The sequence below is a fragment of the Artemia sp. Qi Xiang Cuo genome, chromosome 3, assembly GCF_049724085.1.
Source record: "Artemia sp. Qi Xiang Cuo chromosome 3, ASM4972408v1, whole genome shotgun sequence".
Classification (NCBI taxonomy): Eukaryota; Metazoa; Arthropoda; class Branchiopoda; order Anostraca; family Artemiidae; genus Artemia; species Artemia sp. Qi Xiang Cuo.
This window is the reverse complement of record NC_142796.1, coordinates 8,651,140-8,675,900: the sequence shown is the minus strand read 5'-3', so window position 1 is coordinate 8,675,900 and position 24,761 is coordinate 8,651,140. Positions and strand designations below refer to the sequence as shown.

At 35.0% G+C, this 24,761-nt stretch overlaps 1 protein-coding gene across 1 annotated transcript in view; it reads right to left on the bottom strand.

The window, feature by feature from the left end:
- Positions 1-20,976, bottom strand: part of LOC148953726 (RNA-binding protein Rsf1-like) — a 37,452-nt gene extending 16,476 nt beyond the window's left edge. The window contains exons 1-2 of the mRNA XM_089085818.1: positions 20,947-20,976; positions 5,487-5,761 (exon numbers count right to left, since the gene is read on the bottom strand). Coding sequence (XP_088941944.1) covers positions 5,487-5,761; positions 20,947-20,961 — 290 coding nt within the window. The 5' untranslated portion in view covers positions 20,962-20,976. The remainder of the gene's footprint in view (positions 1-5,486; positions 5,762-20,946) is intronic.
- Between the last annotated feature and the right edge of the window lie 3,785 nt (positions 20,977-24,761).

Below are 24,761 nucleotides of genomic sequence, written 5' to 3'. Positions count from 1 at the left end.
ATAACCCTGATGCATGAAAATATAATATTGTGAAAAGAATATTACTGAAGTACAAAATGGCATTAAATTCTGATTGGTTGGATTTAAGATCAGAATAATTGGAAAATTGTCAATTGTCTGATGATTAAAGTTTGCAATTCCAAAATCATAAACGAGTAATCTTGATTATCAACTGTTTAAAAACTGGAAGTCCTTAGGGATTTTTGTTGTTGTTGTTGTACTTTTAAATCAATGTCATTTGGAACAGGAACATACTCAGAGGAGAAAAAGACCTCAAACCCTAAATTTTCAACAATTTGTGGACACTTCTTGTTCTTAGCATCAAATATTTCCCCCTCCCCCTCAAAAAAAAAATCCTGGATTTTTTCTTGCATACGAGAGACACATGTGACGGCAAAAGATTCAGCCATTCGAAAGTCATGTAGATGAAGTCCACTTTTAGATTTGTGTGGCTTCAGCGTCAAAGCGCCTTATTTATTCCAACTTAGTTCATAAGTCTATTCCATGAAAAACAAACTTACAACAAAATTGACAAAAAATGCACTATCGATTTTATAGTAAATTTTTAAAGTTTGTTTGATCAAGTCCTTAATAAATATATTTAAATACATTCGCAGGGCTCAAACACGTGAAAAAACGAAAACACCTAGATTAATACATTAAAAATGCATATGTAGTGCATAGGTAAAATTAAAGTGTTTATTTATTTATTTTTTTTTACTTTCGCTTCTCTGTATTTTACGTTTTTAAAATGCATAAACATAGACTTGATATTCAAATATTCAACTGATCACCTTACAACTAGCTACTCTTGGTAGTACCAAGCCGCCTCAGGCCAGGGTAGTTGTATATTTCCTCGTCAATCCCATTGTATTTAAATCTTCATTTTTACCTCGCCCCCCGCAGTTGAAGCTCTAATTTTTTCATCAATTATTTTTTTTGACCTCTTCCCCCCCCCCCATTCGTGGATGACCTTCTTTTCGTTTGGTCCCATATGGATGGCCAGAAAACACAATCTTAGGCAATATGCCATAATTCATCCGTAAAACTGAGCCTATCCATCTAAATGGTCCTTTCGTTATATGGAAAAAAAAAAAAAAAAAAAAAAAAAACACACATCCGTGTCCCATTGCTTACATATTGTATTGGTTATTGGGAAGTATACAGACATTTTACGGAAGAATTTTTTTTTGGTGGGGGGGGGGCTGGAGGACGGGGTTACTCGGGAGAATCTTTACATGGAGGATGTTTCTTTGGGGCAAGGGACCTTTCTATTAAGGGGGCGCCAGATTTCCAAGCATTATTTAAAAAAACGATCAGAAATTAAATTTTAAAAAAACCAGTTTTTTCAACTGAAAGCAAGAAGCAACATTAGAACTTAAAATGAACATAAATTATTACGTATATGAGGGGGGTCTCCCCCAAGTCAATACCTCGCTCTTTACGCAACAGTTTTTTTTATTGCTTTCAAAAGAGCTATCAATTCTAATTAATCGGCCTTTGTGATTCATGTGTTTTTTAATTAAATTTTTTTTTTTAACTTTTAACGTAAAAAGCGTGGTATTGATTACGGGGAGAATCCCCTCATATACTCAATAACATATGCTTAATAAAAAAAAACAATAAAAAAACAAGCGATACGGCTCAAAAGTAATCGAAACTTTTAAAAACGGAACTTTGATGTCAATAAATGTATCAAAAGAATGGGCCGATAATGCTGATTCTAAATATATGAATTTTATTAAGTTTAGTATTACTCATCAAAGGCTACAAGCCTGAGAAAATTACCTGATTTTTTAAAGAGGGGGGAAACATCCCCTAAAAGTAAAAAAAAATTTTAATGAAAATCACACCGTCAGATTCAGCGTATCAGAAAACCCTATAACATAGGTTTCAAGCTCATATCTGCAAAAATCTGCAACTGTGTATTTTTTGCCAGAAGAAAAATATACGAATATAGAAGGTTGTTACGCAAGTTAATTTGTAAATTACTTCAGAAACAAATATAGAGACAGCCATTTAGCAAAAGAAAAGTAAAATTTTTATGCAAATTTTGCTTACTTATTCAATGCCAGGGAGCCAAAATAAAAGCTGCATTAACTAAAAAACGATCAGAAATTATATAAAAAACAGGTTTTTTAAACTGAAAGTAAGGAGCGACATTAAAACTTAAAACTAACAGAAATTATTCCGTATATGAACGGGGCTGTCCCCCCCTCAACGCCGCGCTCATTACGCTAAATTTTTACTCTATCTAAAAAATTTTTTTTCTAAAAAAATACAAAAATTTTGCTTACATCGCGAGGCGTTGAGGTGGGGACAGCCCCTTTCATATACGGAATGGTAACCGAAACTCTAAAAAACTCTAAAAATTTCCTATTATTGCTCCTATTATTTCAGGTCCGAAAGTCTAAAAATTTGCATACCAAAATTTACAACTGTTAATTAATGGAAGTGGAGGCCTCACCAAAGCGAGTCGCAAGCGATTCAAAAACTCAGCTTAAGTTCAATAACACAGCAAAGATGAAGGATGAGGAGATGTAATTAGATTACCACTTGAACAAGTACCTTCAAACGTTCATTGCATGGCGATACAAAATAATCTTTGAAATAGACAGGACCCTAAATTGATGCGAGTGGGCTAATCATTATTTTTTTCTAAACCAATGGTTTAGGAAATTAACATACCAGAACGTAAAGCTTATCCGTACTTGTAAATTTTTCGTACCAACAAGTTGGGTAGGTTCAAGAAACAAAAAACCCATATTTAGACTCCCAAAATTCCTCTCATTTTTTAGCCTGGAATAATCTTGCAGTTAATGGGGTTTACTGAAAGCAACAGAATTGGAATCTATGGGGAAATTAAGGGACGAATTTTAACATAACGAAAGTATTCGATTTATTTAGTTCTTCAATAAAATTCCATAATTACCATTGAAACGGACTTGGTTCAAGTGTCTAAGAAAGATGATTTGAAATGTTAAGCGCTGCATTTAATAATTCATACAATAGAATACCTACTAAATATAGCACAGTATAGCACAACTGAGTAAAAACATGGAGAAACAAACCCAGAAACGTTTCAACCTTGGTTGAAACGTTTCTGGGTTGATTCCAGACTGCGACTATTTTCATAAGCATGTAAATCTAACTTTTAAATTGAGAAATGTTATGAGCAAAAATTTTCGCCGACGGAGTACCCCGTAAGTCAAAAACAGAAACTGCAGTAGTAAATCAAGGTAGCCCATGATAGGGGGGGGGGGGGTACTGAGCAATTTAGCTATTCAAAATATATTACATAATCCTAATTTTCTATATCTTTGATGTAATATGTGGTCAAAACTGCGAAGTTCCGAGCACAGCTGAGTGCATATCTGTGTATCATACTTAATGATAATTCTTCTGCCCTGGATACTTATAAAAAATAGTACAAAAAAATAGACGCCCCCCTCCCAAGGAAGAAGAAGGAAGTCTTGGGTTCAAATCACTCCAAACCAAATTTCTAAGTGCATTTCGGTACCTCATGAAAATTTTTTAGCCCAATAAGTCATCAATTGATCGTGTTTTAACAGTTTTCTTATCATGTAAAAAACAAAGTATTTACCTTTCTAAAATACCAAATATAACAGGCATCCAGCCTATATAAAGAATTAAACCTGATGTGTTCAGTGTCCAAGGTAGCCCTTGTTCTCTCAAAATGGAATATTTGGAGCACTTCAATACCCCTTTTCAAGGATATAACAATTGCTTGTAAAATGCTATGAAAATAAGACTAGTTTCCTTATTACCAGGTTGAAATAGTATTGATTCTGCTTAAGGATGAATTTAGATGTAGTTTGTCAGGCTCTTTTTTGTACCAACGCTTCACTTTTTTTACCTAAAGTATATACAATTTAGAAAGTAGAATGACACAGAGGCTTTCCATTACCCTGAGAAACAGTATTTATATACAAAATTAACATTAAGTAGTTTGTAACTATTGTTTTAAGTTTTCGAATATTGGATTTCAAATTCATGATACTTCAAAGTCTGGAAAAAAAAAAAAAACATACCTTCCACCACCACTACTATAACATCCTCGTGGACGGGATGAGCGGTAATCATCATCACGGCTGGCGCAACTAGCAGATTTGGCAAATCTGTGAACCAACTGAAGCAACTAAATACCATTGCAGATAAAATGCACAGTTCACTTGGAGAACCCTGAAGGGTTGATTTGTATGGTCATTTTCATTTGTAAAATAAAAATCAATTTTTTTATACATTCAAATTTACCTTGGAAGAGAGGGGGCATTTTTATGAGAAAAAATGCATTTCAGAGGGCACGTAACAGAAAATTCATGTCCCAATATAGCCAAAAAAAAAATAAATGCCTTGTCCATAACTTCCTATACAAGAAAGAAACTTACTCAAAAAAAACTTTTCAAGACTGAATAAATTTAAGAATAAGAGAAAAACGAAGACAAATCTTCTTTCAATAAATGGATAAAGCGTTAATATAGCTCTAATAACACTGAATAGAATACACAATGAGCAAATGAAACAGTTGTATCAGTGGCTAGGCCTAAATCTATACTTCACTTCAAGGAATTAAAACCCGTTTTGTAAATTTTCTCAGCACCAGAGGAAATTCCCAAAGCAATTTTGGTAAAAATTGCTTTGGGATCTTTAAATGTTACAGTAGTTTGAAAACCCAAAAAGAGGCTAGTTTCATATAATAAAAAATAAATCCGATCTCTTACTATCTGTTAAGCAAAGAGCTATCTATTCAAGGTATATACAGCATAAATAATTATCATAATGTGTCATCAAGATTTTCAATCTAGACAGTTGGCACAACAGATAATTTCCGAAGCTGTCAAATTACTCAAATGATACTTCTTTTGAGCTGATTTTCAAGTGAGTCAAGCAGGAAGAATAGAATATTTTTACAAAATTAACTTTCTGATGATACAAGTTTCATTAGATCTGGAATATCCTCATCTCCCACAAATACAGGAAAAGGTGGTGCAGACTTTTAGTTCCCTGTCGTTAACTCGGATCTGTTACCCAAGCACCATAAGTTATGGCCAGACTGCCCAATCAATTCTAAATAGTTTGGCCATAAAAATTAAAGTTTATAATAGACAGGGCGATCTTTAAGGTATTGACTCCCCTTAATAAATAGCCCATACAAAATTCCTGCAAGGTAAAAGCATTCAGCAATTTAAAAGGAATTAAATTTTACCTGAATTAGTGAATTTATAAAATAGGTGAAATTAAATAAATTTAACAAAATCAATGAGAAAATTAAGGATGTAATTGAATAAAATAAATAAAAATTACACAAATAGTTATTTATACTGTTTTAAACCAAAAGAAATCATTGATGAACAACTATTTGATATGAGGGCTAAAACATGGATATAACTTTCAAAAAACAAAGTTTAAATTTAATAACATTAGAACAATGACAACAATCCAAAAGATAACTGATCTGTACATACCCAAAGCCACGGCCGCCACCACGGCCTCCTCTTCCACAACGTCTTGGAGCAGATACCTCAACCGTAATCCTTGATCCAAAATATTCTGCGTCATTCATGTTTGAGACAGCATCGTTTGCATTGGCTTCATCTTCATATTCAACGAAGGCAAAACCAGGGGGGTTTTGGGCAACCCATACGTTCTTCAAAGTCCCATATTTGCTAAATTCATCTTCCAGATCTTCACGACGGATACTGTCTAACAGATTGCCAACGTATAATCTTGACATCGTTATCTATGAGGAAATTAGCCAGTTATATTTAGGTCATTCGAACCTCAAAAATCATCTCGTGAGATCCAGCACCAGCTGACTGTCCCAGAGACAAGTACCATAATGAGGAACTCCCAAGCGATTTTGGTAAAAATGGATATAGCCTGAAATTTGTCAACGGTTCTAAAAGGTAACAAGAGACTACTTTAAAATAAAGAAAACTATCCCTTACAGATTGTTAAGCAAAGCCCTGCCTATGCAATGTACATACAGCATAAAAAATACGGCCCCTGGTCGGCACGCGTTTCAATGAAGGTAGAGAGCACAACAGGGAATTCCCAAAGCTGTCAAATTGCTCAGATGATACTTTCTTTGAGCTTGTTGGTTTTCTGCTGTTTATTCAGATCTTATCCAAGCTGTACATGTTGCTATAAAACCACCTGATCAATTTTAAAGTTTAGCCACACAAACAAAAAATAATTGTCAGAGACAAGATAGGGCGAATTTTTTCCAAAAAGACAATGTGAAGAATAGTTTAAAAAAGCATTTTGAAAAAAATAAACAACCTTCATTTTTTTTAAAATAGTTGCATCATTTTCTTTACATAAAAATTTACTGCAATAATGGTCAAACTACACTATTCAATGAAAAAAAATTACGTGCGTTTATTTTTAAGATTGACAAATCAGATTAGATTTGAAGCTCATTTCTTTGTAATTAGGAAAGCTAGTATCACAAACAAAGTAAAAATCAAGTTTTTTTTCAACTGAAGTCTATGTTTAGTTTTTTTTTTTTTTTTTTTAAACAACAGGAATGACTACAATGGACCAGTGTTGCCATATGTTTGGTTTAAAGTTGCGTCAAAATAAAAAAGAAAATGCACCAAAAGCTTCATTTTTCTAATGAAAATGCGCACATTAACGATTCCCCCCCCTCCACAAAACCTCCTTTAAAAAATTAATGCGCAAATACCTCAAAAACGCACCAGCAGTATAACTACTATGAAGATTGTAAAATAGATATTTTACACTTTAGGAACCTCTTGACAAAAACTACAGGTTTAAGCCACTTACCAAAAGATGACCCATTTGAGTCACTACACAATCAACACCACAGAAGAAAAAAAACTTAAGCTGTTGAACTACTCTTAGGTTCGAAAATAAAAACATGTGGTAAATGATACATTTATCTACATCTCTTGAGCATTTACTCAATTGCATTCCATACAAAGGAAGCAAAAAAAAGGAAGACTGCATAGTGCAAACTGGAAAGTCCCCAAAGAGAACTTTTAGCAGCGTTCACGTCTCTTTGTATGACTATCTTTTGCAACTCAGACAGTGGGTATGTCATATCCATCTTCAATCTTTCTATTTCAGCTCTAATGTGTACTGTAGCTTGCTGGGAAACAATGTTGAATTCACGATATTAGCACATAATATTACTATTACTAAATTTCAGAATTTGGTTTGGTTGGTAGGAATGTCTTGAATTTCATTAGAAAAAAAAAAAACAATCAAACTGAATGCTTTGTCTAGGCTAAAAACTTAAAAATTACACCTACATTCAATTATAAATAAATTTAAATCCTAAAGCCCTGTATTTGCTTCTGAGTTCAGGGAACTAACTTTCTTTTCAAGGAAGGATGCAACAGCTTGAGCAACAAGTAGAGCTGTGTTTTTTAACCCAAATTCTGAGATGGAGTCAATTTTTTTTTAAATTTACTTATTTTTTTTATCTATAAACAAATAACCAGATAAATAATACATGCTATATACTAATACTATAAGTAAGCAAGAGAGCATCTATAGATGAAAGCAAGATTACGACAAACATGTCCTAAAATTCTAACCTTGAAATAGATTATACCCAGGAACAGAATGAAAATGAAATGGTCTCTTTCAACAATGGCTAGTCAACCAGTAGATTAAAACTTACGAGCAAAATTGTCACTATTGGGTGTGTAAGGTTGGGGGTGTCACCATTTATTGGAGGAGAAAGCCCCGGCTCCAAATTATAATGTGATGCCCGCGTCTACCACACCGGTTCTGCAAATCTCGGGTTTGATACTACCCTATTTACAGTATACCCTGTCCCAGGGTATGATAACGCGATCGAGTGGTCAAATGGCCACTTTCTAATGTACCCGCCCTTGGGTTACCACTAGAAATCTCTAACTCTCTCCTTGGAGGTAACAAACCCCCCTGTCAATATAATAATGACGGTATCTCGTAACTCTATTCCTAACCTGCCTGGGTTCCGGGAAAATTAGTACAGTTTGTAGAAAATACCTTACTTGTATTCTTCCAACGGTCACTTATAATAATAAAAAAAAATATGCTTCCCCGAACGGGGTGTCTAAATGCAGACTAACTCAAGAATAATATTCTTTACAGAAACTGTTTATAGGGGTGGACCTTCGCTTGGCCCAGTCAATCCTATCAATCCCCATTCAAAACCAATTCTACTTTCTTAGCTTTATTATTCACTCAAACCAGGAAGTCCAAAATTGAATTTACTTCAAAGTTTACTTATTGCAAAACAACTATAGCTTAGCAACGAGACTTTTAAATTTGTCATTGAAAATTATACTATAGGCAAACCTAAGCAAATGTAATAACAGAACAAAACCAGGTCATTTATCTGAAAAGAAAAGAAACAGGGGTGGAACTCCAACAGTCACATTTTCAAAGTACACCTTCCAATGCGAAGTCTACAATTAGTCTTAAATTAGGATCCAAGAAGGAATTTTCAAGTTACTACTTCTACCCTTTGGGATAGTGACTTTCCACTTGGGAAAACTTGTAACAGAAGAATAAACCAAAGTGGGATCTACAGTCCACGTGCAGGTCTAATCTCATCTTTTAAATTTAAAACACCCTTTCTCATATTCTTGAAAACCTTGTAAAAAAGAATAAGCAAAGGTAATTATAGGCAACGCAATCGCGCTGCCAAGTAAAGAACCATGTTGGCACAATGCATTATTTTTGGGGGGTTTTAGTCTAGGGTACTTCGTGTCGAAAGAGTTGTCGTAGAAACTTTGCAAAGGGCTCATTCGATTGGAAATTGGAATGCCTAGTGCCCTTTTTAATAGTCGAAAGGGATTGGAAGGCAACTAACACCCCTTCCACGCCCACCCTTTTCCCAAACACATCCAGTCAAAATTTTCAGATAGCCATTTTGCTCAATGTAGTTGATTTCAGATAGAAATTATGTTTTTGAGGAGTACACTCCCCCACAGCCCTCAGGGCAAGGATTATGAGTTATGCCCTGGGAGCATAAAAGATTTTTTTATAGAAAGCGTTGTTGAAGAAACTTCAGAAAAGGCTCATTTGATTGGAAATTCAAAGGGCTAGTGCCCTTTTTAATAGTCCAAAGGCATTAAAGGGCAACTAAACCCCCTCTCACACCCATGCCCATCATTTCCCTAAACACATTCAATCAAAATTTTGAGATAGCCATTTTGTTCAGCGTAGTTGATCTCCAGATAGAAAATATGTTTTTGAGGAGGACTCCCCCACAGCCCTCAGGGAAAGGGTTGTAAGTTGTGCCCTGGGGACATATAGGGTTTTTATAGAAAGTGTGGTCATATAAACTTTAAAGGGAGCTTATTGGATTGCTAATCAGACAGTCTACTGTCCTTTTTAAAAGTCTAAGTGATCAGATGACAGGTATCCTCTCACCCCTAGACACGTCATATTGTCCCGAAATGCGTCTAATAGAAATTTTGAGATAGCCATTCCATTCAAAATGGTCTAAATATCATATAATAATGCTTTTGGGGTTGAAACAAACCCCAGAGATTAGGGGCAAGGGTTTTAAGTTATGCCCAGGGGGTATTAAAGGTTTTTATGGAAGGGATGGTTGTTTAACTTCACATGAGGATCAGTCTTTCTCCCTGAAAAAGACTATGGCAATATAAAACGAACAGAAATTAATCAAAAATACTTTTTGCAAAAAATAAGTTATTAAAAAAAATAAAGAACTCCATTAAACCAAAAATGAACAAAAATAGAATAAAATAATCTACCAAGCATACAACTACCACAAATCAGTATCAATAAATAAATGAAACCCAAAACAAACAGAAATTAAAAGTCAAACTCAAAACGAGCAGAAATTAATCTGAGTATGGTTCTAAACCCTATGCTTTCTAAAAGCCAGAACATAATTTGTAAGGAATCAATATCAGCATATGTATATTAAACTGACAATGCACTTTTTTTCAGTAAATTCATTTGAATTTTTTCAGTAAAGTACAAATTATATTCTGGCTTTTAGAAAGTATACTCCTATGTTAATCCTACTCGAACCACAGTAAAACTGAACCCTCGTGTAACTGAACCCTCGTGCAACTCAATCACCGCACTTACATTGGGTAAAAAAATAGGGTTATGAACCATAGTTATTTAACTATCGTATAGTATTTAACCTTTAAACTGTTTTAAATAAAATAGCCGTCCCAAAATTTAGACCGGATGTATTTGGGGGAGAAATAGGGTGGGGTGGAAGTCCTCCGATCACTTAAATTTGCAAAGGGCAAGGGAAATTTTGATTTCACATCGACGGAGCCCCCCCCCCCCAAATTCATACAAAAATTTTTCCTACAAAAACCATGTGTTAGCAAAGAGCAACTAGCGTAGCTTACAGCCCTTGCCCCACATGCTGCTGGTGGGGTTGTTAACCCCAAAGGCATAGTTATTCGATCTTCAGATTATTTTGAACAAAAATGTTTATTTTTATTTTGATCGGACGTATTTAGGGGGGGATGTCGGATAAGAGGGAAAGGATGATTATCCTGTGATAACCTTTGATTTTTCGAAATTGAACTTTCAATTTCCAATCGAATGAGCCCCCTTCAAAGTTTTTACGATCATCCCTTCTATAAAAATCTTAAATTTTAACATATGGTAACTTGCAATAACATACAGATTGCTGATACAGGTGTATCAGCAATTTTTTTTTGGAACAGATTAGTGTATCAAGATGGAACTTCTGGGGCATCTACCTGCTACTACTGCTATTAATACTGCTACTACTACTACTACTAATTCAACACTATTATTACTTCTACTGCTCCTACCACGACCTCTGCTACTATTAAACTAGCACTATTAAGGCTACGCATATCAAGTTGAAAATTTGACAGAATGAGGTATTTGAGGTGGAACTTGAACTAAACCAAAAGACACTATGTGCCAGCAGATTTTCAAAATGGCAACTTAAAACGAACAGAAATTATTCCGTATATGAAAGGGGCTGTCCCCTCCTCAACGCCTCGCTCTTTACACTAAAGTTTGACTCTTTCTCACAACACTATTTTTTAAAACAATAAAAACTTTAGCGTAAAGAGAGAAGCGTTGAGGAGGGGACAACCTCTTTCATATACGGAGTAATTTGTTTGTTTTAAGTTTTAATGTCACTCCTTACTTTCAGTAAAAAAAAAACTTGTTTTTTTATTTATTTAATTTCTGAACGTTTTTGAACTAATACAGCTTTGATTTTGGCTCACCGTACATGAATAATTAAAGCGAAATTCGCATATTAATTTTCCTTTTTTTTTATAATGGCTTTCTCGAAATTTTGTTCTGACGTAACTTACGAATTAACTTTCGTAGCAAATTTCTATATTCATATATTTTTTTACGTATAATAGGGAGTTCGTTCCCTAGTCAATACCTCGCTCTTTACGCTAAAGTTCGAATTTTGTTCAAATCATCAACCCCTGAATCACAAATGCCGGTTAAAAGTGACAGGGCGAAGGGAAACCCCATTAACAGACATAAAATGAGAAATAAAATCTGGATTTAAGAGTTTATGACGTCCGATTTTCTTTGTTTTTACGAAAACAAAACGGAGCATTTTTATAAATCATCTTGACAGTAATTTATATAAAGACTTAAAAAAGCAAACAATTCCAATAAGGTAGAACATGTTAAGATTCTAACTTGTTTTTTACCCAATGTAAGTACGGTGGTTGAGTTACACGAGGGTTCAGTTGCACGGTGGTTCACTTGCACAGGGGTTCAGTTAAGTGGGGTTGAGTTGCACGAGGGTTCAGTTGTACGGGGGTTCAGTTACAATGGAACCATTTAAATATTGTATACACAATGAAAACCACGCTGTACATTGTATTACCCTATAGTGGTGTCTTGAATTAAGCCGTCAAAAACAGGTTTTTGGTGGCTAATTCCCATTGCAGTTGTGTTTCTCAAATTTATGTCAAATGCATCGAGCCCTAAAAATGGCTTAGACCATGGATTTTAAACTTACGATTTGATTATTAATCCATTTTTAAAGTTATATAATCCACAAGCATTGATTTATCATGATTAAGTTGGACAAAATATTTAAACAACTTCTCCATTTAACTGTCTGCAATGTTTCTTCTGTTGGCTTTGATATTTTTGGACATAGAAGGTGGATTTGCTTTGATTTTTTTAATCAACTTAATCTTGTCAAATTGATGTTTGTGAATTATACAATTTTCATAAAATGGATTTATAATGAAACAGGGTACTTTTCTAATATCTGTACAACACATGAGAAGTGAAGTTTGGTTAATGCTAATGAAATAAAACGGAACAGGATGAAAATATAAGTTTATGAATAAAATTGGGCTATATATTTACATGGGGGGTAAAGCACAGCATATATTAAATACATAACCTAACCTTCCTCCAGCTAAATCCCTAAAATGTGCTGTTGCTGGGTGTTTACTTGACAACAGTTCTTGTGCTATACAGTGTGATAAATGCGACCAATGGTTATGTGCACAATGCCTATCAATGTCCTCCTCTGAATATGATATTTTTGTATAAATGAATGACCAACTTGGTAGCACCTGGGTATGCCCCATGTGTAAATCTAGAGCTTCAGCCCAGCAAGATCTTCCCCAGCTGCTGAAGTCAGCTCTTAATGAGCATTGTAGTGAAATGAAAGCTATGTATGTTGGTTTTCAAAATGAAATTCGCACCTCTCTTGAAGGTATTAATGCTAGAGTTCAGAGTCTAGAAAATATTATCTCATCTAAGGTGTCCACAGCCAATGTTGAGGAAATGGTCAATCATACCATTGACATTAAGCTGAAAACTGAAGTTCAAAAGATGGTGTTACAAGAAAATGACAGACTGAAAAGACGTATGAATTTAGTTGCATATGGTGTTCCACCTCAAACCAATGACTTACAGCTCTTACAAAATTTTCTTAAAAATATGTTTCAAATTGATGTAGGTGCAGTGATCAATTTGCAAAGGCTGACAAGGAATAACCCAAACTCATCCAATCGACCAGATCCATTACTGTTCTCAGTCAGTTCCTTTAAAACTAAAATTGACATCCTAACACAGTCCTGCATTAAAAAAGGAGACATTCGTTTCTATGCTGATACCTCAAAAGAAGACCGAGTGCACAGAAAAGAATTAGTAGAAGAAATCAAGAAAAGAACTGCTGCTGGTGAGAAAAATTTAGGAATAAAAAATGGCTGCATAGTGACAAAAAACATGCTAAAATGGGTTGCCATTACCCCAAACAACAGAATGGCCCTTTAAAAACCTATTCCCTGCCTTTAAATAGTATTAACAAGCAATGTAATGTATCTGTTCTGTATACTAACGCAGACTGTTTATCTACAAAAATTGATGAATTTCATGCCCAAATATCAACCCGCATACCCCATGTTATTGTTATTACAGAAGCACTACCCAAGAATTGTCAGCACCCAGCTATATTTTTCCAGGAAGTGCCTGATTATAATCTCATTTTAAATAATAATTATAAGCGTGGAATTTTCATTAATGTTCATACCTCATTAAAGTATACTGAAGTTAATGACCCAATTTCTTCAATTATAAGTGAATCCTTAGTAGTTGATGTGAAATTACCTGGGTACTCAATTGCTTTTAGAGTTGTAGCCATTTATCAGTCCTAGTGTTTGTGAATTGTCTTCATTTAATAATAGAAAAATATTGCAGTATTTATCCCCTGTCTCTTTATCTAGTTCTAAGTTTCTAGTAGTTGGTGACTTTAACCTAGCTTCTATTGATTGGACATCAGGTACAACAAAACTTTCTGATGAGTCATTTGAAAATCATTTCCTAGAAACTTTAAAAGAACATTATTTGTATCAGCACATTCAAAACCCTACTCGTTTGCGCGCCAATTCAACCCCTTCAGTTTTAGACCTTGTAATTACAAAATCGCCAGATGATGTTGCTAGTGTTGAGTTTTTGCCACCACTAGGAAAAAGTGATCACTTGGTATTGGTGATATCATTAAATTGTGTGATAGGCCGTTATGATATTCCAAATCATTCTCCAAAATATGATTATGATAGAGGAAATTACATTACATTTTCAGATTATATTTCATCTCTTTCTATACGAGAGGAGTTGCAGCAATGTAATGCTACTGTTGATGCATCTTTTGATTTTATTAAGCAGGCCCTTATAGAAGGTAAGGATCAATATGTACCAATATATGCTAGTAGACAGTTTTTCAAAAACAGACAGATCCTTCCTTGGTATATTGTACAAATACTAAAAGAAAAAGGTGATAGGTGGCGTGATCATTTAAGATTTAAAACCTTAGATTCTTGGTTAAATTATAAAAGAGCTAGAAATAGAGCAACTAAATTCCTTCATTTAAATCATCAAGAGGTGGAGACAAAAGTTATAGCATCAGTCCAAAGCTGCCCAAAAAATTTTTGGAGATATGTGAGAAGGAATCAAGTTTCACAATCCCCATCATCCACTTCCTTTATAGATCCCGAAACTTTTTTACATATAGATGATGATTTTGTAAAATCACAGCTTTTCAATAAGGTATTTGGTTCAGTTTTTACTCAAACACACACCAAAACACATACTCAGTTTATTCCTCCAGATTTAACAAAAGAATTTGTTGATTCAGAGTTTACAGTCCAGCAGGTTTATCTGACACTCCGAAATCTTGATCCAGAAAAGGCACCAGATATTGATGGATTTTCCAATGTGATGTTATATGAACTTGCATCAGTGCTTGCTGGGCCACTCACATATCTTTTTAATCTTTGTCTCTCATCTAGTAAATGTCCTTCAGCTTGGAAAAGAACTATCATTAGGCCATTGTAAAAGAATGGTTCAAAGTCCCATTTCAATAATTACAGACCAATTTCAAATACATCAATCTTTTCCTGTATAATGGAGAAAATTGTGGTGAGTAGAATCCAAGCACAAAACAACTTATGGCATTCTGCTCAGCATGGTTTCCGTAAACAACAATCTTGTAACACGCAACTTCTTGAGGTGATTTGTGATTTTCAATTGATGGCTGATAATGGTATTTTGTTTGACTGTATTTATATTGACTTTTCCAAAGCATTTAAAAAAATTTCCATTCCACTTCTGATAAAAAAAAAATGTCAACTATATGGTATAGGCCCACAAACTAAAGCATGGATAACAGATTATCTTACAAATAAAACCCAAGAGGTTGCAGTAGGTGATGCCTTGTCATCATCTATTTCTGTCATAAGTAGAGTTCCACAAGGCGGTTGTCTTGGGCCATTACTCTTCTGCCTTTATATCAATGATTTACCCGGTGTTGTTAGGAATTCAACCATAAAAATGTTTACAGATTATGTAAAAATCTACAGGCCAGCCATGAGTGAACAAGAGATTTCTTTACTTCAAGAGGATTTGGTTGCTCTTGGCCAGTGGTGTACTGCAAACTCTATGTTCATTAACGAAACCAAGTGCAATGCTGTGCACTATTTGCATAGACTCCCTCAGCATTACCATTACTTTGTTGTTGGTACATTAATTTCAAGTGTAGAATATGTTCGTGACCTTGGGATTTGTTTTGATTCAAGTCTCAAATTTAATAAACATGTATCAGATATAACCCATAAGGCTAATTACCAATTATTACGTCTAAGGCGTACTTGTTCTAAGTTTAATCTTCATTCACTGATTTCACTTTATGTATCCAATGTACGTCCAGTACTTGAGTATTGCTCATCAGTATGGTATCCCCTTAATAAGAGTGATATAGAGAGGGTTGAGAGAGTGCAACGTAGGGCCACCAAACTCATACCATACCTGAGTCATCTACCTTACCACCAGAGAATGCATAGACTACAGTTGCCTTCTCTCCAGTTCAGACGTGATAGAGCTGACATAATAAATACATTTCGCATTGTTAGGAATATTGATAATATCACCCCAACTCACTTTTTCACTTTTACAGAATACAGTAGTACCCGTCAACACCATCACAAAATTTATCCACCATGTTCACAGAAAAGATTAGGCCAAAATTCTTTGTCTAGCCGAGTGTGGAAGACTTGGAATTCACTTCCATCAGAAATTGTTGCAAGTACCACGGTCCAGTCTTTCAAAAGTAGTTTAGCCTCTACAGATTTCTATACTAGGTCCTATCACAATCCATTTTGAGATTATTTTTTTACCTTTGTATTACCTGATTTGTGACAGTGTGACAGTTATTTTGTGGGCTTACTTTTTTGTAGGTTTCAATTATTAACAGATATGTTTCAGTTAAGTTGGTATGTTCTTGCATGTTTCAGTAATATTGTTTTTCCAATGTTTTTCAGTTACTGTATGTTTTTGTTATGTCATTGACATTGTTACAGACTTTTTTATAATTGTTTTTTGCGACAAGCTTGTTAAAGCTTACCGTATGTTGGTATTAATAAATAAATAAAAACTAAAGTTAAAAATATAGTTCTCAGAGTGAGAAACCCCTGAATACTTGTTAAAGCAGCATTAGATAGCATCAAATCTTTGCTATTGTCAAGTGGATGTCTCTTGTACTGTACAGGTATTAGAACATTATTTGAAATTTAAAGTTTTAGACAACTGTTATAATCCATTCATGCTATTTTAGGGTCCTAAAAGGGCTTAAAATTAAATTTGCAAGGAAAGTTATATTGAGAAAGAGCAAAAAAAAAAAAAATGGCATCTAGTAGTATGTTCAATTTATCTGTAGGTCAATAATATGAACAATGAAAAATTTACATTTGATTTTTGCCCTATACCACATTGAGACAAAAATGTTCTAATTCCTGCACCAAGGGGCTAGATATAACACTTGGCTACACAAAATTATGTTTGTTTTTGTAGGTTTGCATAATTTTTAGTGTCTAGTTCTCATACACACCCTGTGCATTATGCCAAATAATAACAATTTGAAAAAAGATACTATATATACAATACTGCAAACTTTTGTATAGCCTAAATCTATAAATGCCTATATCCAGACCTGTAACTAATACAGGGAGCTCATAAAGCCTACACTTGCAAAGGTTGACAGCAATTTTTTTGTTCAGAAAATAGCCTATTCAGACATATTACCAGAATCTTTATCTTTTAGCTGGTAAATGAATTAATAAAACGAGAAATTTTCCACCTAGGCCTCTGGGTCACATTTGGGGGCTAAGATGCAATTTTGAGAATAGGCTTGTTAACTATTAGGGCTGTTCTTTTGTGCTAATATCTTAGATCTAAGATCTCACATCTTTCTGCAAAGATTTCTCTTCTTTTAACTCATCTTTGTTCTAAGATCTTACAACTCACTGATGTTAGCAAAAAGTGTGAAGGATGCCATCTTTCTGCCACATAGAACAATGATAAGTGAACTTTTATGATATACTCATCATTGTTCTTTGACTGCTGATCAGAGCAGAATGATGAGACATCTGCAAAAGAACACTATAAGATGCAAGATCTTGGTGCTAAGATTTCATTTTAAGTGTTTTTTGTCAAAAGATGTAAGATATTAGCACAAAGATGAGCAAAAGAACAGCCCTATTATATTTGGGGAAAATAATAAATGAAGAGACCCTGTTGACATTTTCTTTTCTCAAGGCTATCTGATTTCCTTATTTACATAAATTTACGTAAAATGCATACCCAGCCCACCCACCCAATACGGTGACATATAACTCTTGAGTATGCACAGAAGTTTAGTCCTTGCCCACTTTCCAAGATACCATAGAAAAAAGTAACTAGTCTAGAATTATATCAAGTACATTCAATTTTTACAACAAGACCAAAATGTTTTTATTCCTGCACCAAGGGGCTAGATACAGCACTTGGCTGCACATGAGTTCATGGTTTTAGTAGGCTTGCAATCTTTTAGTGCTTAGTTCTCCTTCACAGCCTGTGCATTTTCCCAAATAATGACATTTTGAAAGATACCACATAAAAGATACTGTAAACTTTTGTATAGTCTATTCTATAAGTGCTTATATACTGCCCTGCAACTATTACAGGGGGCTCATAAACCCTGCACTTGCTAAGGTGGACATAGCAATTTTTGTCTTCAGAAAATAGCCTATTCAGACACATCAGCAGCATCTTTATCTTTTAGTTGGTAAATGAATTCATAAAACAGAAATTTTCCACCTAGGACTGTGGGGTCCCATTTAGGGACTGAGAGGCATTTTGACAATAGCCCTATATTTGGGGAAAACATTTAATAAGGGAGCCCTTTTGACATTTTTCTTTTTTCAAGGCTATCTGATTTTCCCTATTCAAATAAGCCCTATTTCAACTACAGCTTTGTCAGGTGAAGCTCTTCTAGTAATCCCAGGTTTTGTTCACCAGGTTAGACTTTCTGAAAAATGTCATTCAAATGCACATGATCTGCCTTTTGAGTCTTAAAAGGCAACACTGGATACTGGAGCTTCCAGAAGAAGTGAAAAAGTGCAGTCGAATTGGCCTAAAAAAAAACCAACATCCACTCCTTCAGCAAAAATTATCAAAAATGGGTTTTTGTTACCTTCTTTAAGTGAATTTTTAGTGAATTTCTTTAGGTGACCAATCCAAATGCTCTTTTGTTCTCCAAGCTAATTCCTACATTTCTGCTAAAAAGTCTGTCTCCTAAGGCCTTCCTCAGCTGTCTCCTGTTTTTGCTATATTTAGAGGATTGGAATTTACCCCAAACAAATATTCAGCTTGCAGATGATATAGTCCTATGGTCTACCTAAAACAATTTTGAACTGGCCCAATCAAAGTTACAGAAGTTGCTTTATGCCTTTGAATGTTTCTCCAATAATTCATGCTTCCCACCACCACAGCTATAATACAGTTCCATAATGAGAGAAACCCCAAATCTACCCTACTAACCCTAAATGGTGGCTGTCATTCAAGAGCAACAACACATAAAATACCTAGGCCTCAATCTAGACCAAAAAAGCTTGATTTGCAAACTCTGACCTACCGTAGAAAAAGGGGGGACGTAATTTTGGCATATAAGTTGATGAACAGCAGTGTTATCAAGCCCATTCTCGAACAGGACCAGTCTAGCAGAGCGCGAGGTAACCCCATAAAACTCCGCCAAAGATTCAGCAGAAAGCGTGAGAAATACAACTTCTTCACCAATCGCGTTGTTCCGTTGTGGAATTCACTGAGCGATTCAACTGTTTCCGCAGCTTCAGTTAACAGCTTCAAGACTGGCGTTGATCATGACTGGAGGAACAAGCCATGGAGGACGCAGTGGGATGAGCCTGCATCCACCACTAGGGTCTATTAGTATGTGATATTCAACTGTCCTGTATACGTGTAGGATGTGATGATCCACTAATGAATTGTGTAACGAACTCCTGTCAATACTACCTGGCGACATCTACAGGTTCCTGCAACCTTAGTCGCTAGAAGATGCGATTTAAGGTAATTTAAGGTAAAAACTAACTTTCAGGCTCCATATTGAAAATGTGAGAATAAAATGCCTCAGAAATACACATCTTACAAAGGCTACTTAATATGCCTTAGGGTTGCCATGAAAAAACTAATACATTTCTATAAAACTTATACCAGATCTCAGATTGATTATGGACTAACTGTCTAGCCTACAGCTCATGCTCAAAAACCCTTTAATGCAGTCTGGAGACAGTCTAAAATACTATGATCTATGCTATACTTGACCTTGGGAACCCCACCAGAACCAACTTCCTCTTCAGTGTAAGTAGTATCATGACAGCTGAAATATCTGTCATCAACATTGCATTAGATACCATTATAAAGATGCCAAACCCTCCAAGAAACACACCTCTTATAATTCATTTGGACTCATAATCAGCCCTTGCCTCAATATCACAGACAATGATATCTCTACCACTCTTGTACTATCAACCCAACTACTTAAACAAGGTATATCCACAAAATTCTGATAAATCCAAGTCATATGGGCACTAAAGGAAACCAAAAGGCAGATGAAATAGCTAAATCTACCCTTCAGTTTGAAATAATATCTGGAAGGCCAACCCCAGTAAGAGATATAAACCATTGGTGCCTAGAAATCAAAGTATAAACACATTCTGAACAAGTACTGACAAAATCTCCAAAAGTGACCCCATGTACCTCAGTGCCTCTAGAGGGTAAATGTTGTACTACTTAAATCACTCCAAGCCAATAAATTAAATTTAATACATCTTTTATGGAACAAGTATAATCACCTAGGCTATGGAACTTGTGATTTACTCACCAGGTTTGCATAGGTATGGAATTGTCTCTGGAGATGCAGAGGGTCACTTTTTTGTGTGGAGAGGATAGGATTTGTCAGTACTAGAGGATAGGTTTTGTCAGTACTTGTTGTATGTGTTTATACTTTGCTAAAAATTTATCTAGCAAACCAAAGCCTACCAAACCTTTCTCCATTCACATCCCAGAAAGAAACACAGATATACCACAATAAGATCAAATGCTACTGGTCTTAACTGCCAAACTTATCACTTTTAAAACACAGCCACTCCAATGGTAACAAGCCCTCTTTGCCACCTATGCCAAACCCACAACAAGACCATCAACCACATTCTTTTTGGTTGCCCTGTGGCAGCTCTCAACCATAAAAAAGAATGGCTAACTTTATCTGCTAACCTTAAATAATATCTTCAAGCACCTTAAGCTAACCCCTAATATTGACCAAATTGTTTTCAGCTTCACAACTTTGCTCAATCCCAATTTATAAGGTTTTAAAGGTATGCAAATACATTTCATAAATTTTGAAAAAAAAACATCGATATGGCTTAAAATTTGACTCAAATAACAGGAATTGCATTTTTAGAACTAAAGCCAGAGAAAAAGAAACTAATAACCGAAAATTAAAGTGAAATATGATTTTGTCAAAATTTCAATATGCATAGCCTAGACCTGTAATGTGGGCAAGTTTCTGGACCCTCTAGAGTGGAGAAAGTAGCTGAAGTAGAATTTTACCGAGAAGAGCAGCATCACTCAGAATTTAGCAGCTATTAAGCAAAAAAAAAAGGAGGGCTAATAAATAAACATCAATGTAGAAAATTAAATTAAAAACTACCGTCGTATGTACCCTCTCGTTTCTTGATTCCACTAAAGAAAATGGCGGAGTTTTGTATAGCTTGGCACAGGACTGCGTTTTCGGAAGCTTGGACCACAGGTAACGCAACAGCTAATCGTCATTTATAAATATAATATATTGGTATTTGATATAATGCTTTAAAAAAAAAAAAAAAAAAAAAAAAAAAACAGCGATGCCCCTATTTTCTACTTAATCTAAATAATATTACAAATCCTAGGTTGATAGTTTTTATTTTTAAACTCAAATCAGAGTTGCAATTGTTTTATGCTGCTTAGAAGAACTACTCTGCTAAGTATAAAGTAGAACGTGGGGTAGGAGTAATCAGAGCCGTTCAATGGGTTTGTGTGCTAGGGTACGACGTCCGGAACAACTGCCCCGGCTGCTTTTCCCCGTATAAACAGCTCTGAGATTAACCTATTTTGGATTTAAGTTAAGACTGGGTTAAGATAGTAAATTTGTTAAGTTAGGAATAAAGCTCAGTTCAGACACAAAGCATTTTTTTTAAAATTCTCAAAGGATTCAACAAAAGCGGCTTAGACAGATAGAGTTTTTATAATTCACAGTTAGGCCAAAAACAAATAATTATAGGCAGAGGGCCAATCAGGGGCGACGTTTGGGGGTGGCAAGGGAGGGCAGTTGCCCCACCCCCCAATAATGTGGAGAGAAAAAATATTATACATCCCATGCCCTTTGACTATCCAGATATGGACCCCTCTTGCCCTTTCCACAATAAAAATGCAGGAGATTAGCCCCTGGGGCCAATGTCAAAAGTATGTCCAATTGTAAAAAGCTTGAAAAACTCGAAATTAGACTCTCTGTCCTTAGCATATATGGGATTTGAGCTGCTTATAATACCACACAGGATAACTTGTTCACTTTTGACTCACAAGTTCGCATAGCTTGGATATAAGTCATTTGTTAAAATCTCACTTGTTTTTATTTTTAAAAATGATATTTTCGCCACTATTCCCAGATTTAAAGGGCTGGAAAGGATAAAAAGGGACCATTGTAATCTCAATGGCAAAAAATCCTTAACTGGAAGTTTAGAACTCCCTCTTTTGTAAAATACCCTCTCAGCCACTTTAATAAGTGAACACAGAACTTATTCTAAAAAAAAAATAATTGCCAAATGGAAAACAAAAATAATTAAACTTTGTTTTAGAATAATAAATGTTATTTTTTTTAACTTAACCGTAAAGTTAGCCACGAAAATGTTTTTTTTTTCGGAAGGTTCAGAAAATAGCTTGAAACGCTGCTGTCTGTTTTTTTTATTCATTTTGTTTCTTCAGTACTGGTAGGTGCCAAAATCAAGCTAAAAATAGAAAGCCTATCTAAGAGTCCATTTGAAAACCAATACTAACATGCATGTGTTTCGCATATATTTTCTTGACACCACCTGCGCATGGTGCCATCTGGTACCAAAATAGGATTTCTTACGTTTTATACTATTGAAATCTCTAGGGAAAAAAAATTCTTGACCTAATACTAAAAAAAATTTCGCTTTGATGCAATCCCCTCCCATTCCCTTTAGTAATTGAGTCCCTTTGATAAAAAAATGAATTTTAAAAAAGAAGCTGCTTAGTGACAAATGTTTTCACTCAAATTCAAAACTTGTTCAGGATCATAATAAATACTATTAATGTTTATCATAACAGTAAAGGAAAAATCCCAAAACGTATTTTCGTGAATTCCGTAAAAGCTTGAAACCTTGATATACCTATTTTTTTCTCTCCAGCACTAGCGGGACATAGGGACATCATAGGAGCATAGAAATGTGGAACCATGTGCAGTTTTCGCAATTATAGTTTAAGTTTCGTCAAGGCAGTGGTGGATCCAGGGGGTGAGGGGGACCCCCCCCCTAGCGTAGTCTAAAGTAGTGTAATTTACTTAATTAACTCTAGTTTGCGTTAATTAAACTTGCTCCTAACGCAAGTTTATCAGTTCAATTTTTTTTATCGGATCAACCTATTTTGCCCCCATCCCCTGAAAAAAAATCCTGGATCTGCCCCTGTGTCAAGATGTGCAGGAATTGGTCATTGGCTGTAGTGCCACCCATAAGTCTGTCATTTGGGAGCGGGAGAAAGGCACTATCCCCTGTATTTGGATAAATTTCTTATTTTAACCTTTTATTTTTCATAATAATAGAATTTTAATGATCAACAATTCTAAAGGGGAGGGACCGGGGCATTGCTGCCCAAGGCTCTGTGGCAGAGGGATGCCGCTGTTGAGGCTCTTTATTTATTTATATTTGAGTTCTAAAGGGGGTGCCATAATTGATTTTTCTTCGGCACCACCAATTCTAGGAACGACCCTGAAGAGCCTTGTAAATTAGTCTTTAATTTTCAGCAGGCTCCTTAAGAAATTTTATGTTCCTAATTCTGTTTAGTTGCGTCGGTTTATGTTTTCAATAGAACATTAATTTTTCAGAACTCAACAAATGGGGCAAATATCATGAGTTTCTCTATTTGAATAGACTGAGCGCCTTATCACCGCTGATTCAGATGACAGAGCAAAAGTTCTCCGAACTTTTCTTGTTTGATGTGCCTTTAGTCCCTCTATATTTCATTCATTTGTTTCAAACGTCGTGTTGTTGAGTTGTATAGTTGAGCAAACTGTAATGATGACGCAATAAGGTATTCCTTCAAAGGATCTTTTTTCGCGTCAGGTTTCAAGACGATTTGAAAGCTGTTGTGTTTTATTAGTCACGCTTTGGAAAGAGGAATAAAACCACATCAAGGAGGCACACTTGTGCCTCTATAAAGAGGCGACCCACCACAATGTTAAGTGATTTCAGGTCCTAGAGGTCCCGAAACTCTTTTCATAATAGGAAAAATTTCCTATTATGCTGCTCCTATTATGTAATAGGAGCAACATAAATCTAGTTTCTTCGTCTAATAGAATAAGATTAATAGGTCAAAATGTGAGCAATGGATCACACTGATGAAGCTTGTCATGTTTTAAACTAAATTCAATTTTGAAAAAAAAATAGATATATGTCCTTTTCTTGTAATGACAACTAATGGAACTACGAAAGTTTAATCTGCACCTCGAATTCAATGAAATTTAAGTTTGGAGAATCACTTCAACAACTGGCATCATCACTGGATTTGTAGATTTCTGAAAAAAAAAATTAGGATAAAGTTTCATATTAACTAGATTTATTTTTTGTAAGAAAAGGACTTACAGAAACTTCCAAATCTTCTCATTAGATCTTGTAAGAAGAGAACTTACAGGAACTTCCACATCTCCTCAGTTGATCTTACTTTCAGCACATTCAAAGAAATTACTAAGGAATATAAGTACCAAAGTTTTATAGACGAGGCTGGTAGGCTAACCTCCTCATTGTCAATTTAATAGAATCTTAATTTACTTAAAGGGGCAGTGTTTTATGGAGTTTTTTAGCCCTTTCAAGCTACACACAACAGTACTCTACCACTCAAAAACTTCAAGGGTCAGTTAGTTTGAACAACCGCACTGAAGTTGGTGTCTACACTAATGAATCCAGGCATTACTCAATTTTGTTTTGCAAAGGGATAAAATTTACATTAGGCTTGAGCTTGGATTAGTGTTGAACGGAGGGTTGAACTTTAGCTTATTTCAGAACAGAATCTGAACTACTGAATTGCTTATTTAATTTCCTTGAAACAGTAAAGTTTTTTTTATTTTTTTTGATGAGGTGGTGCTTACATTTCAA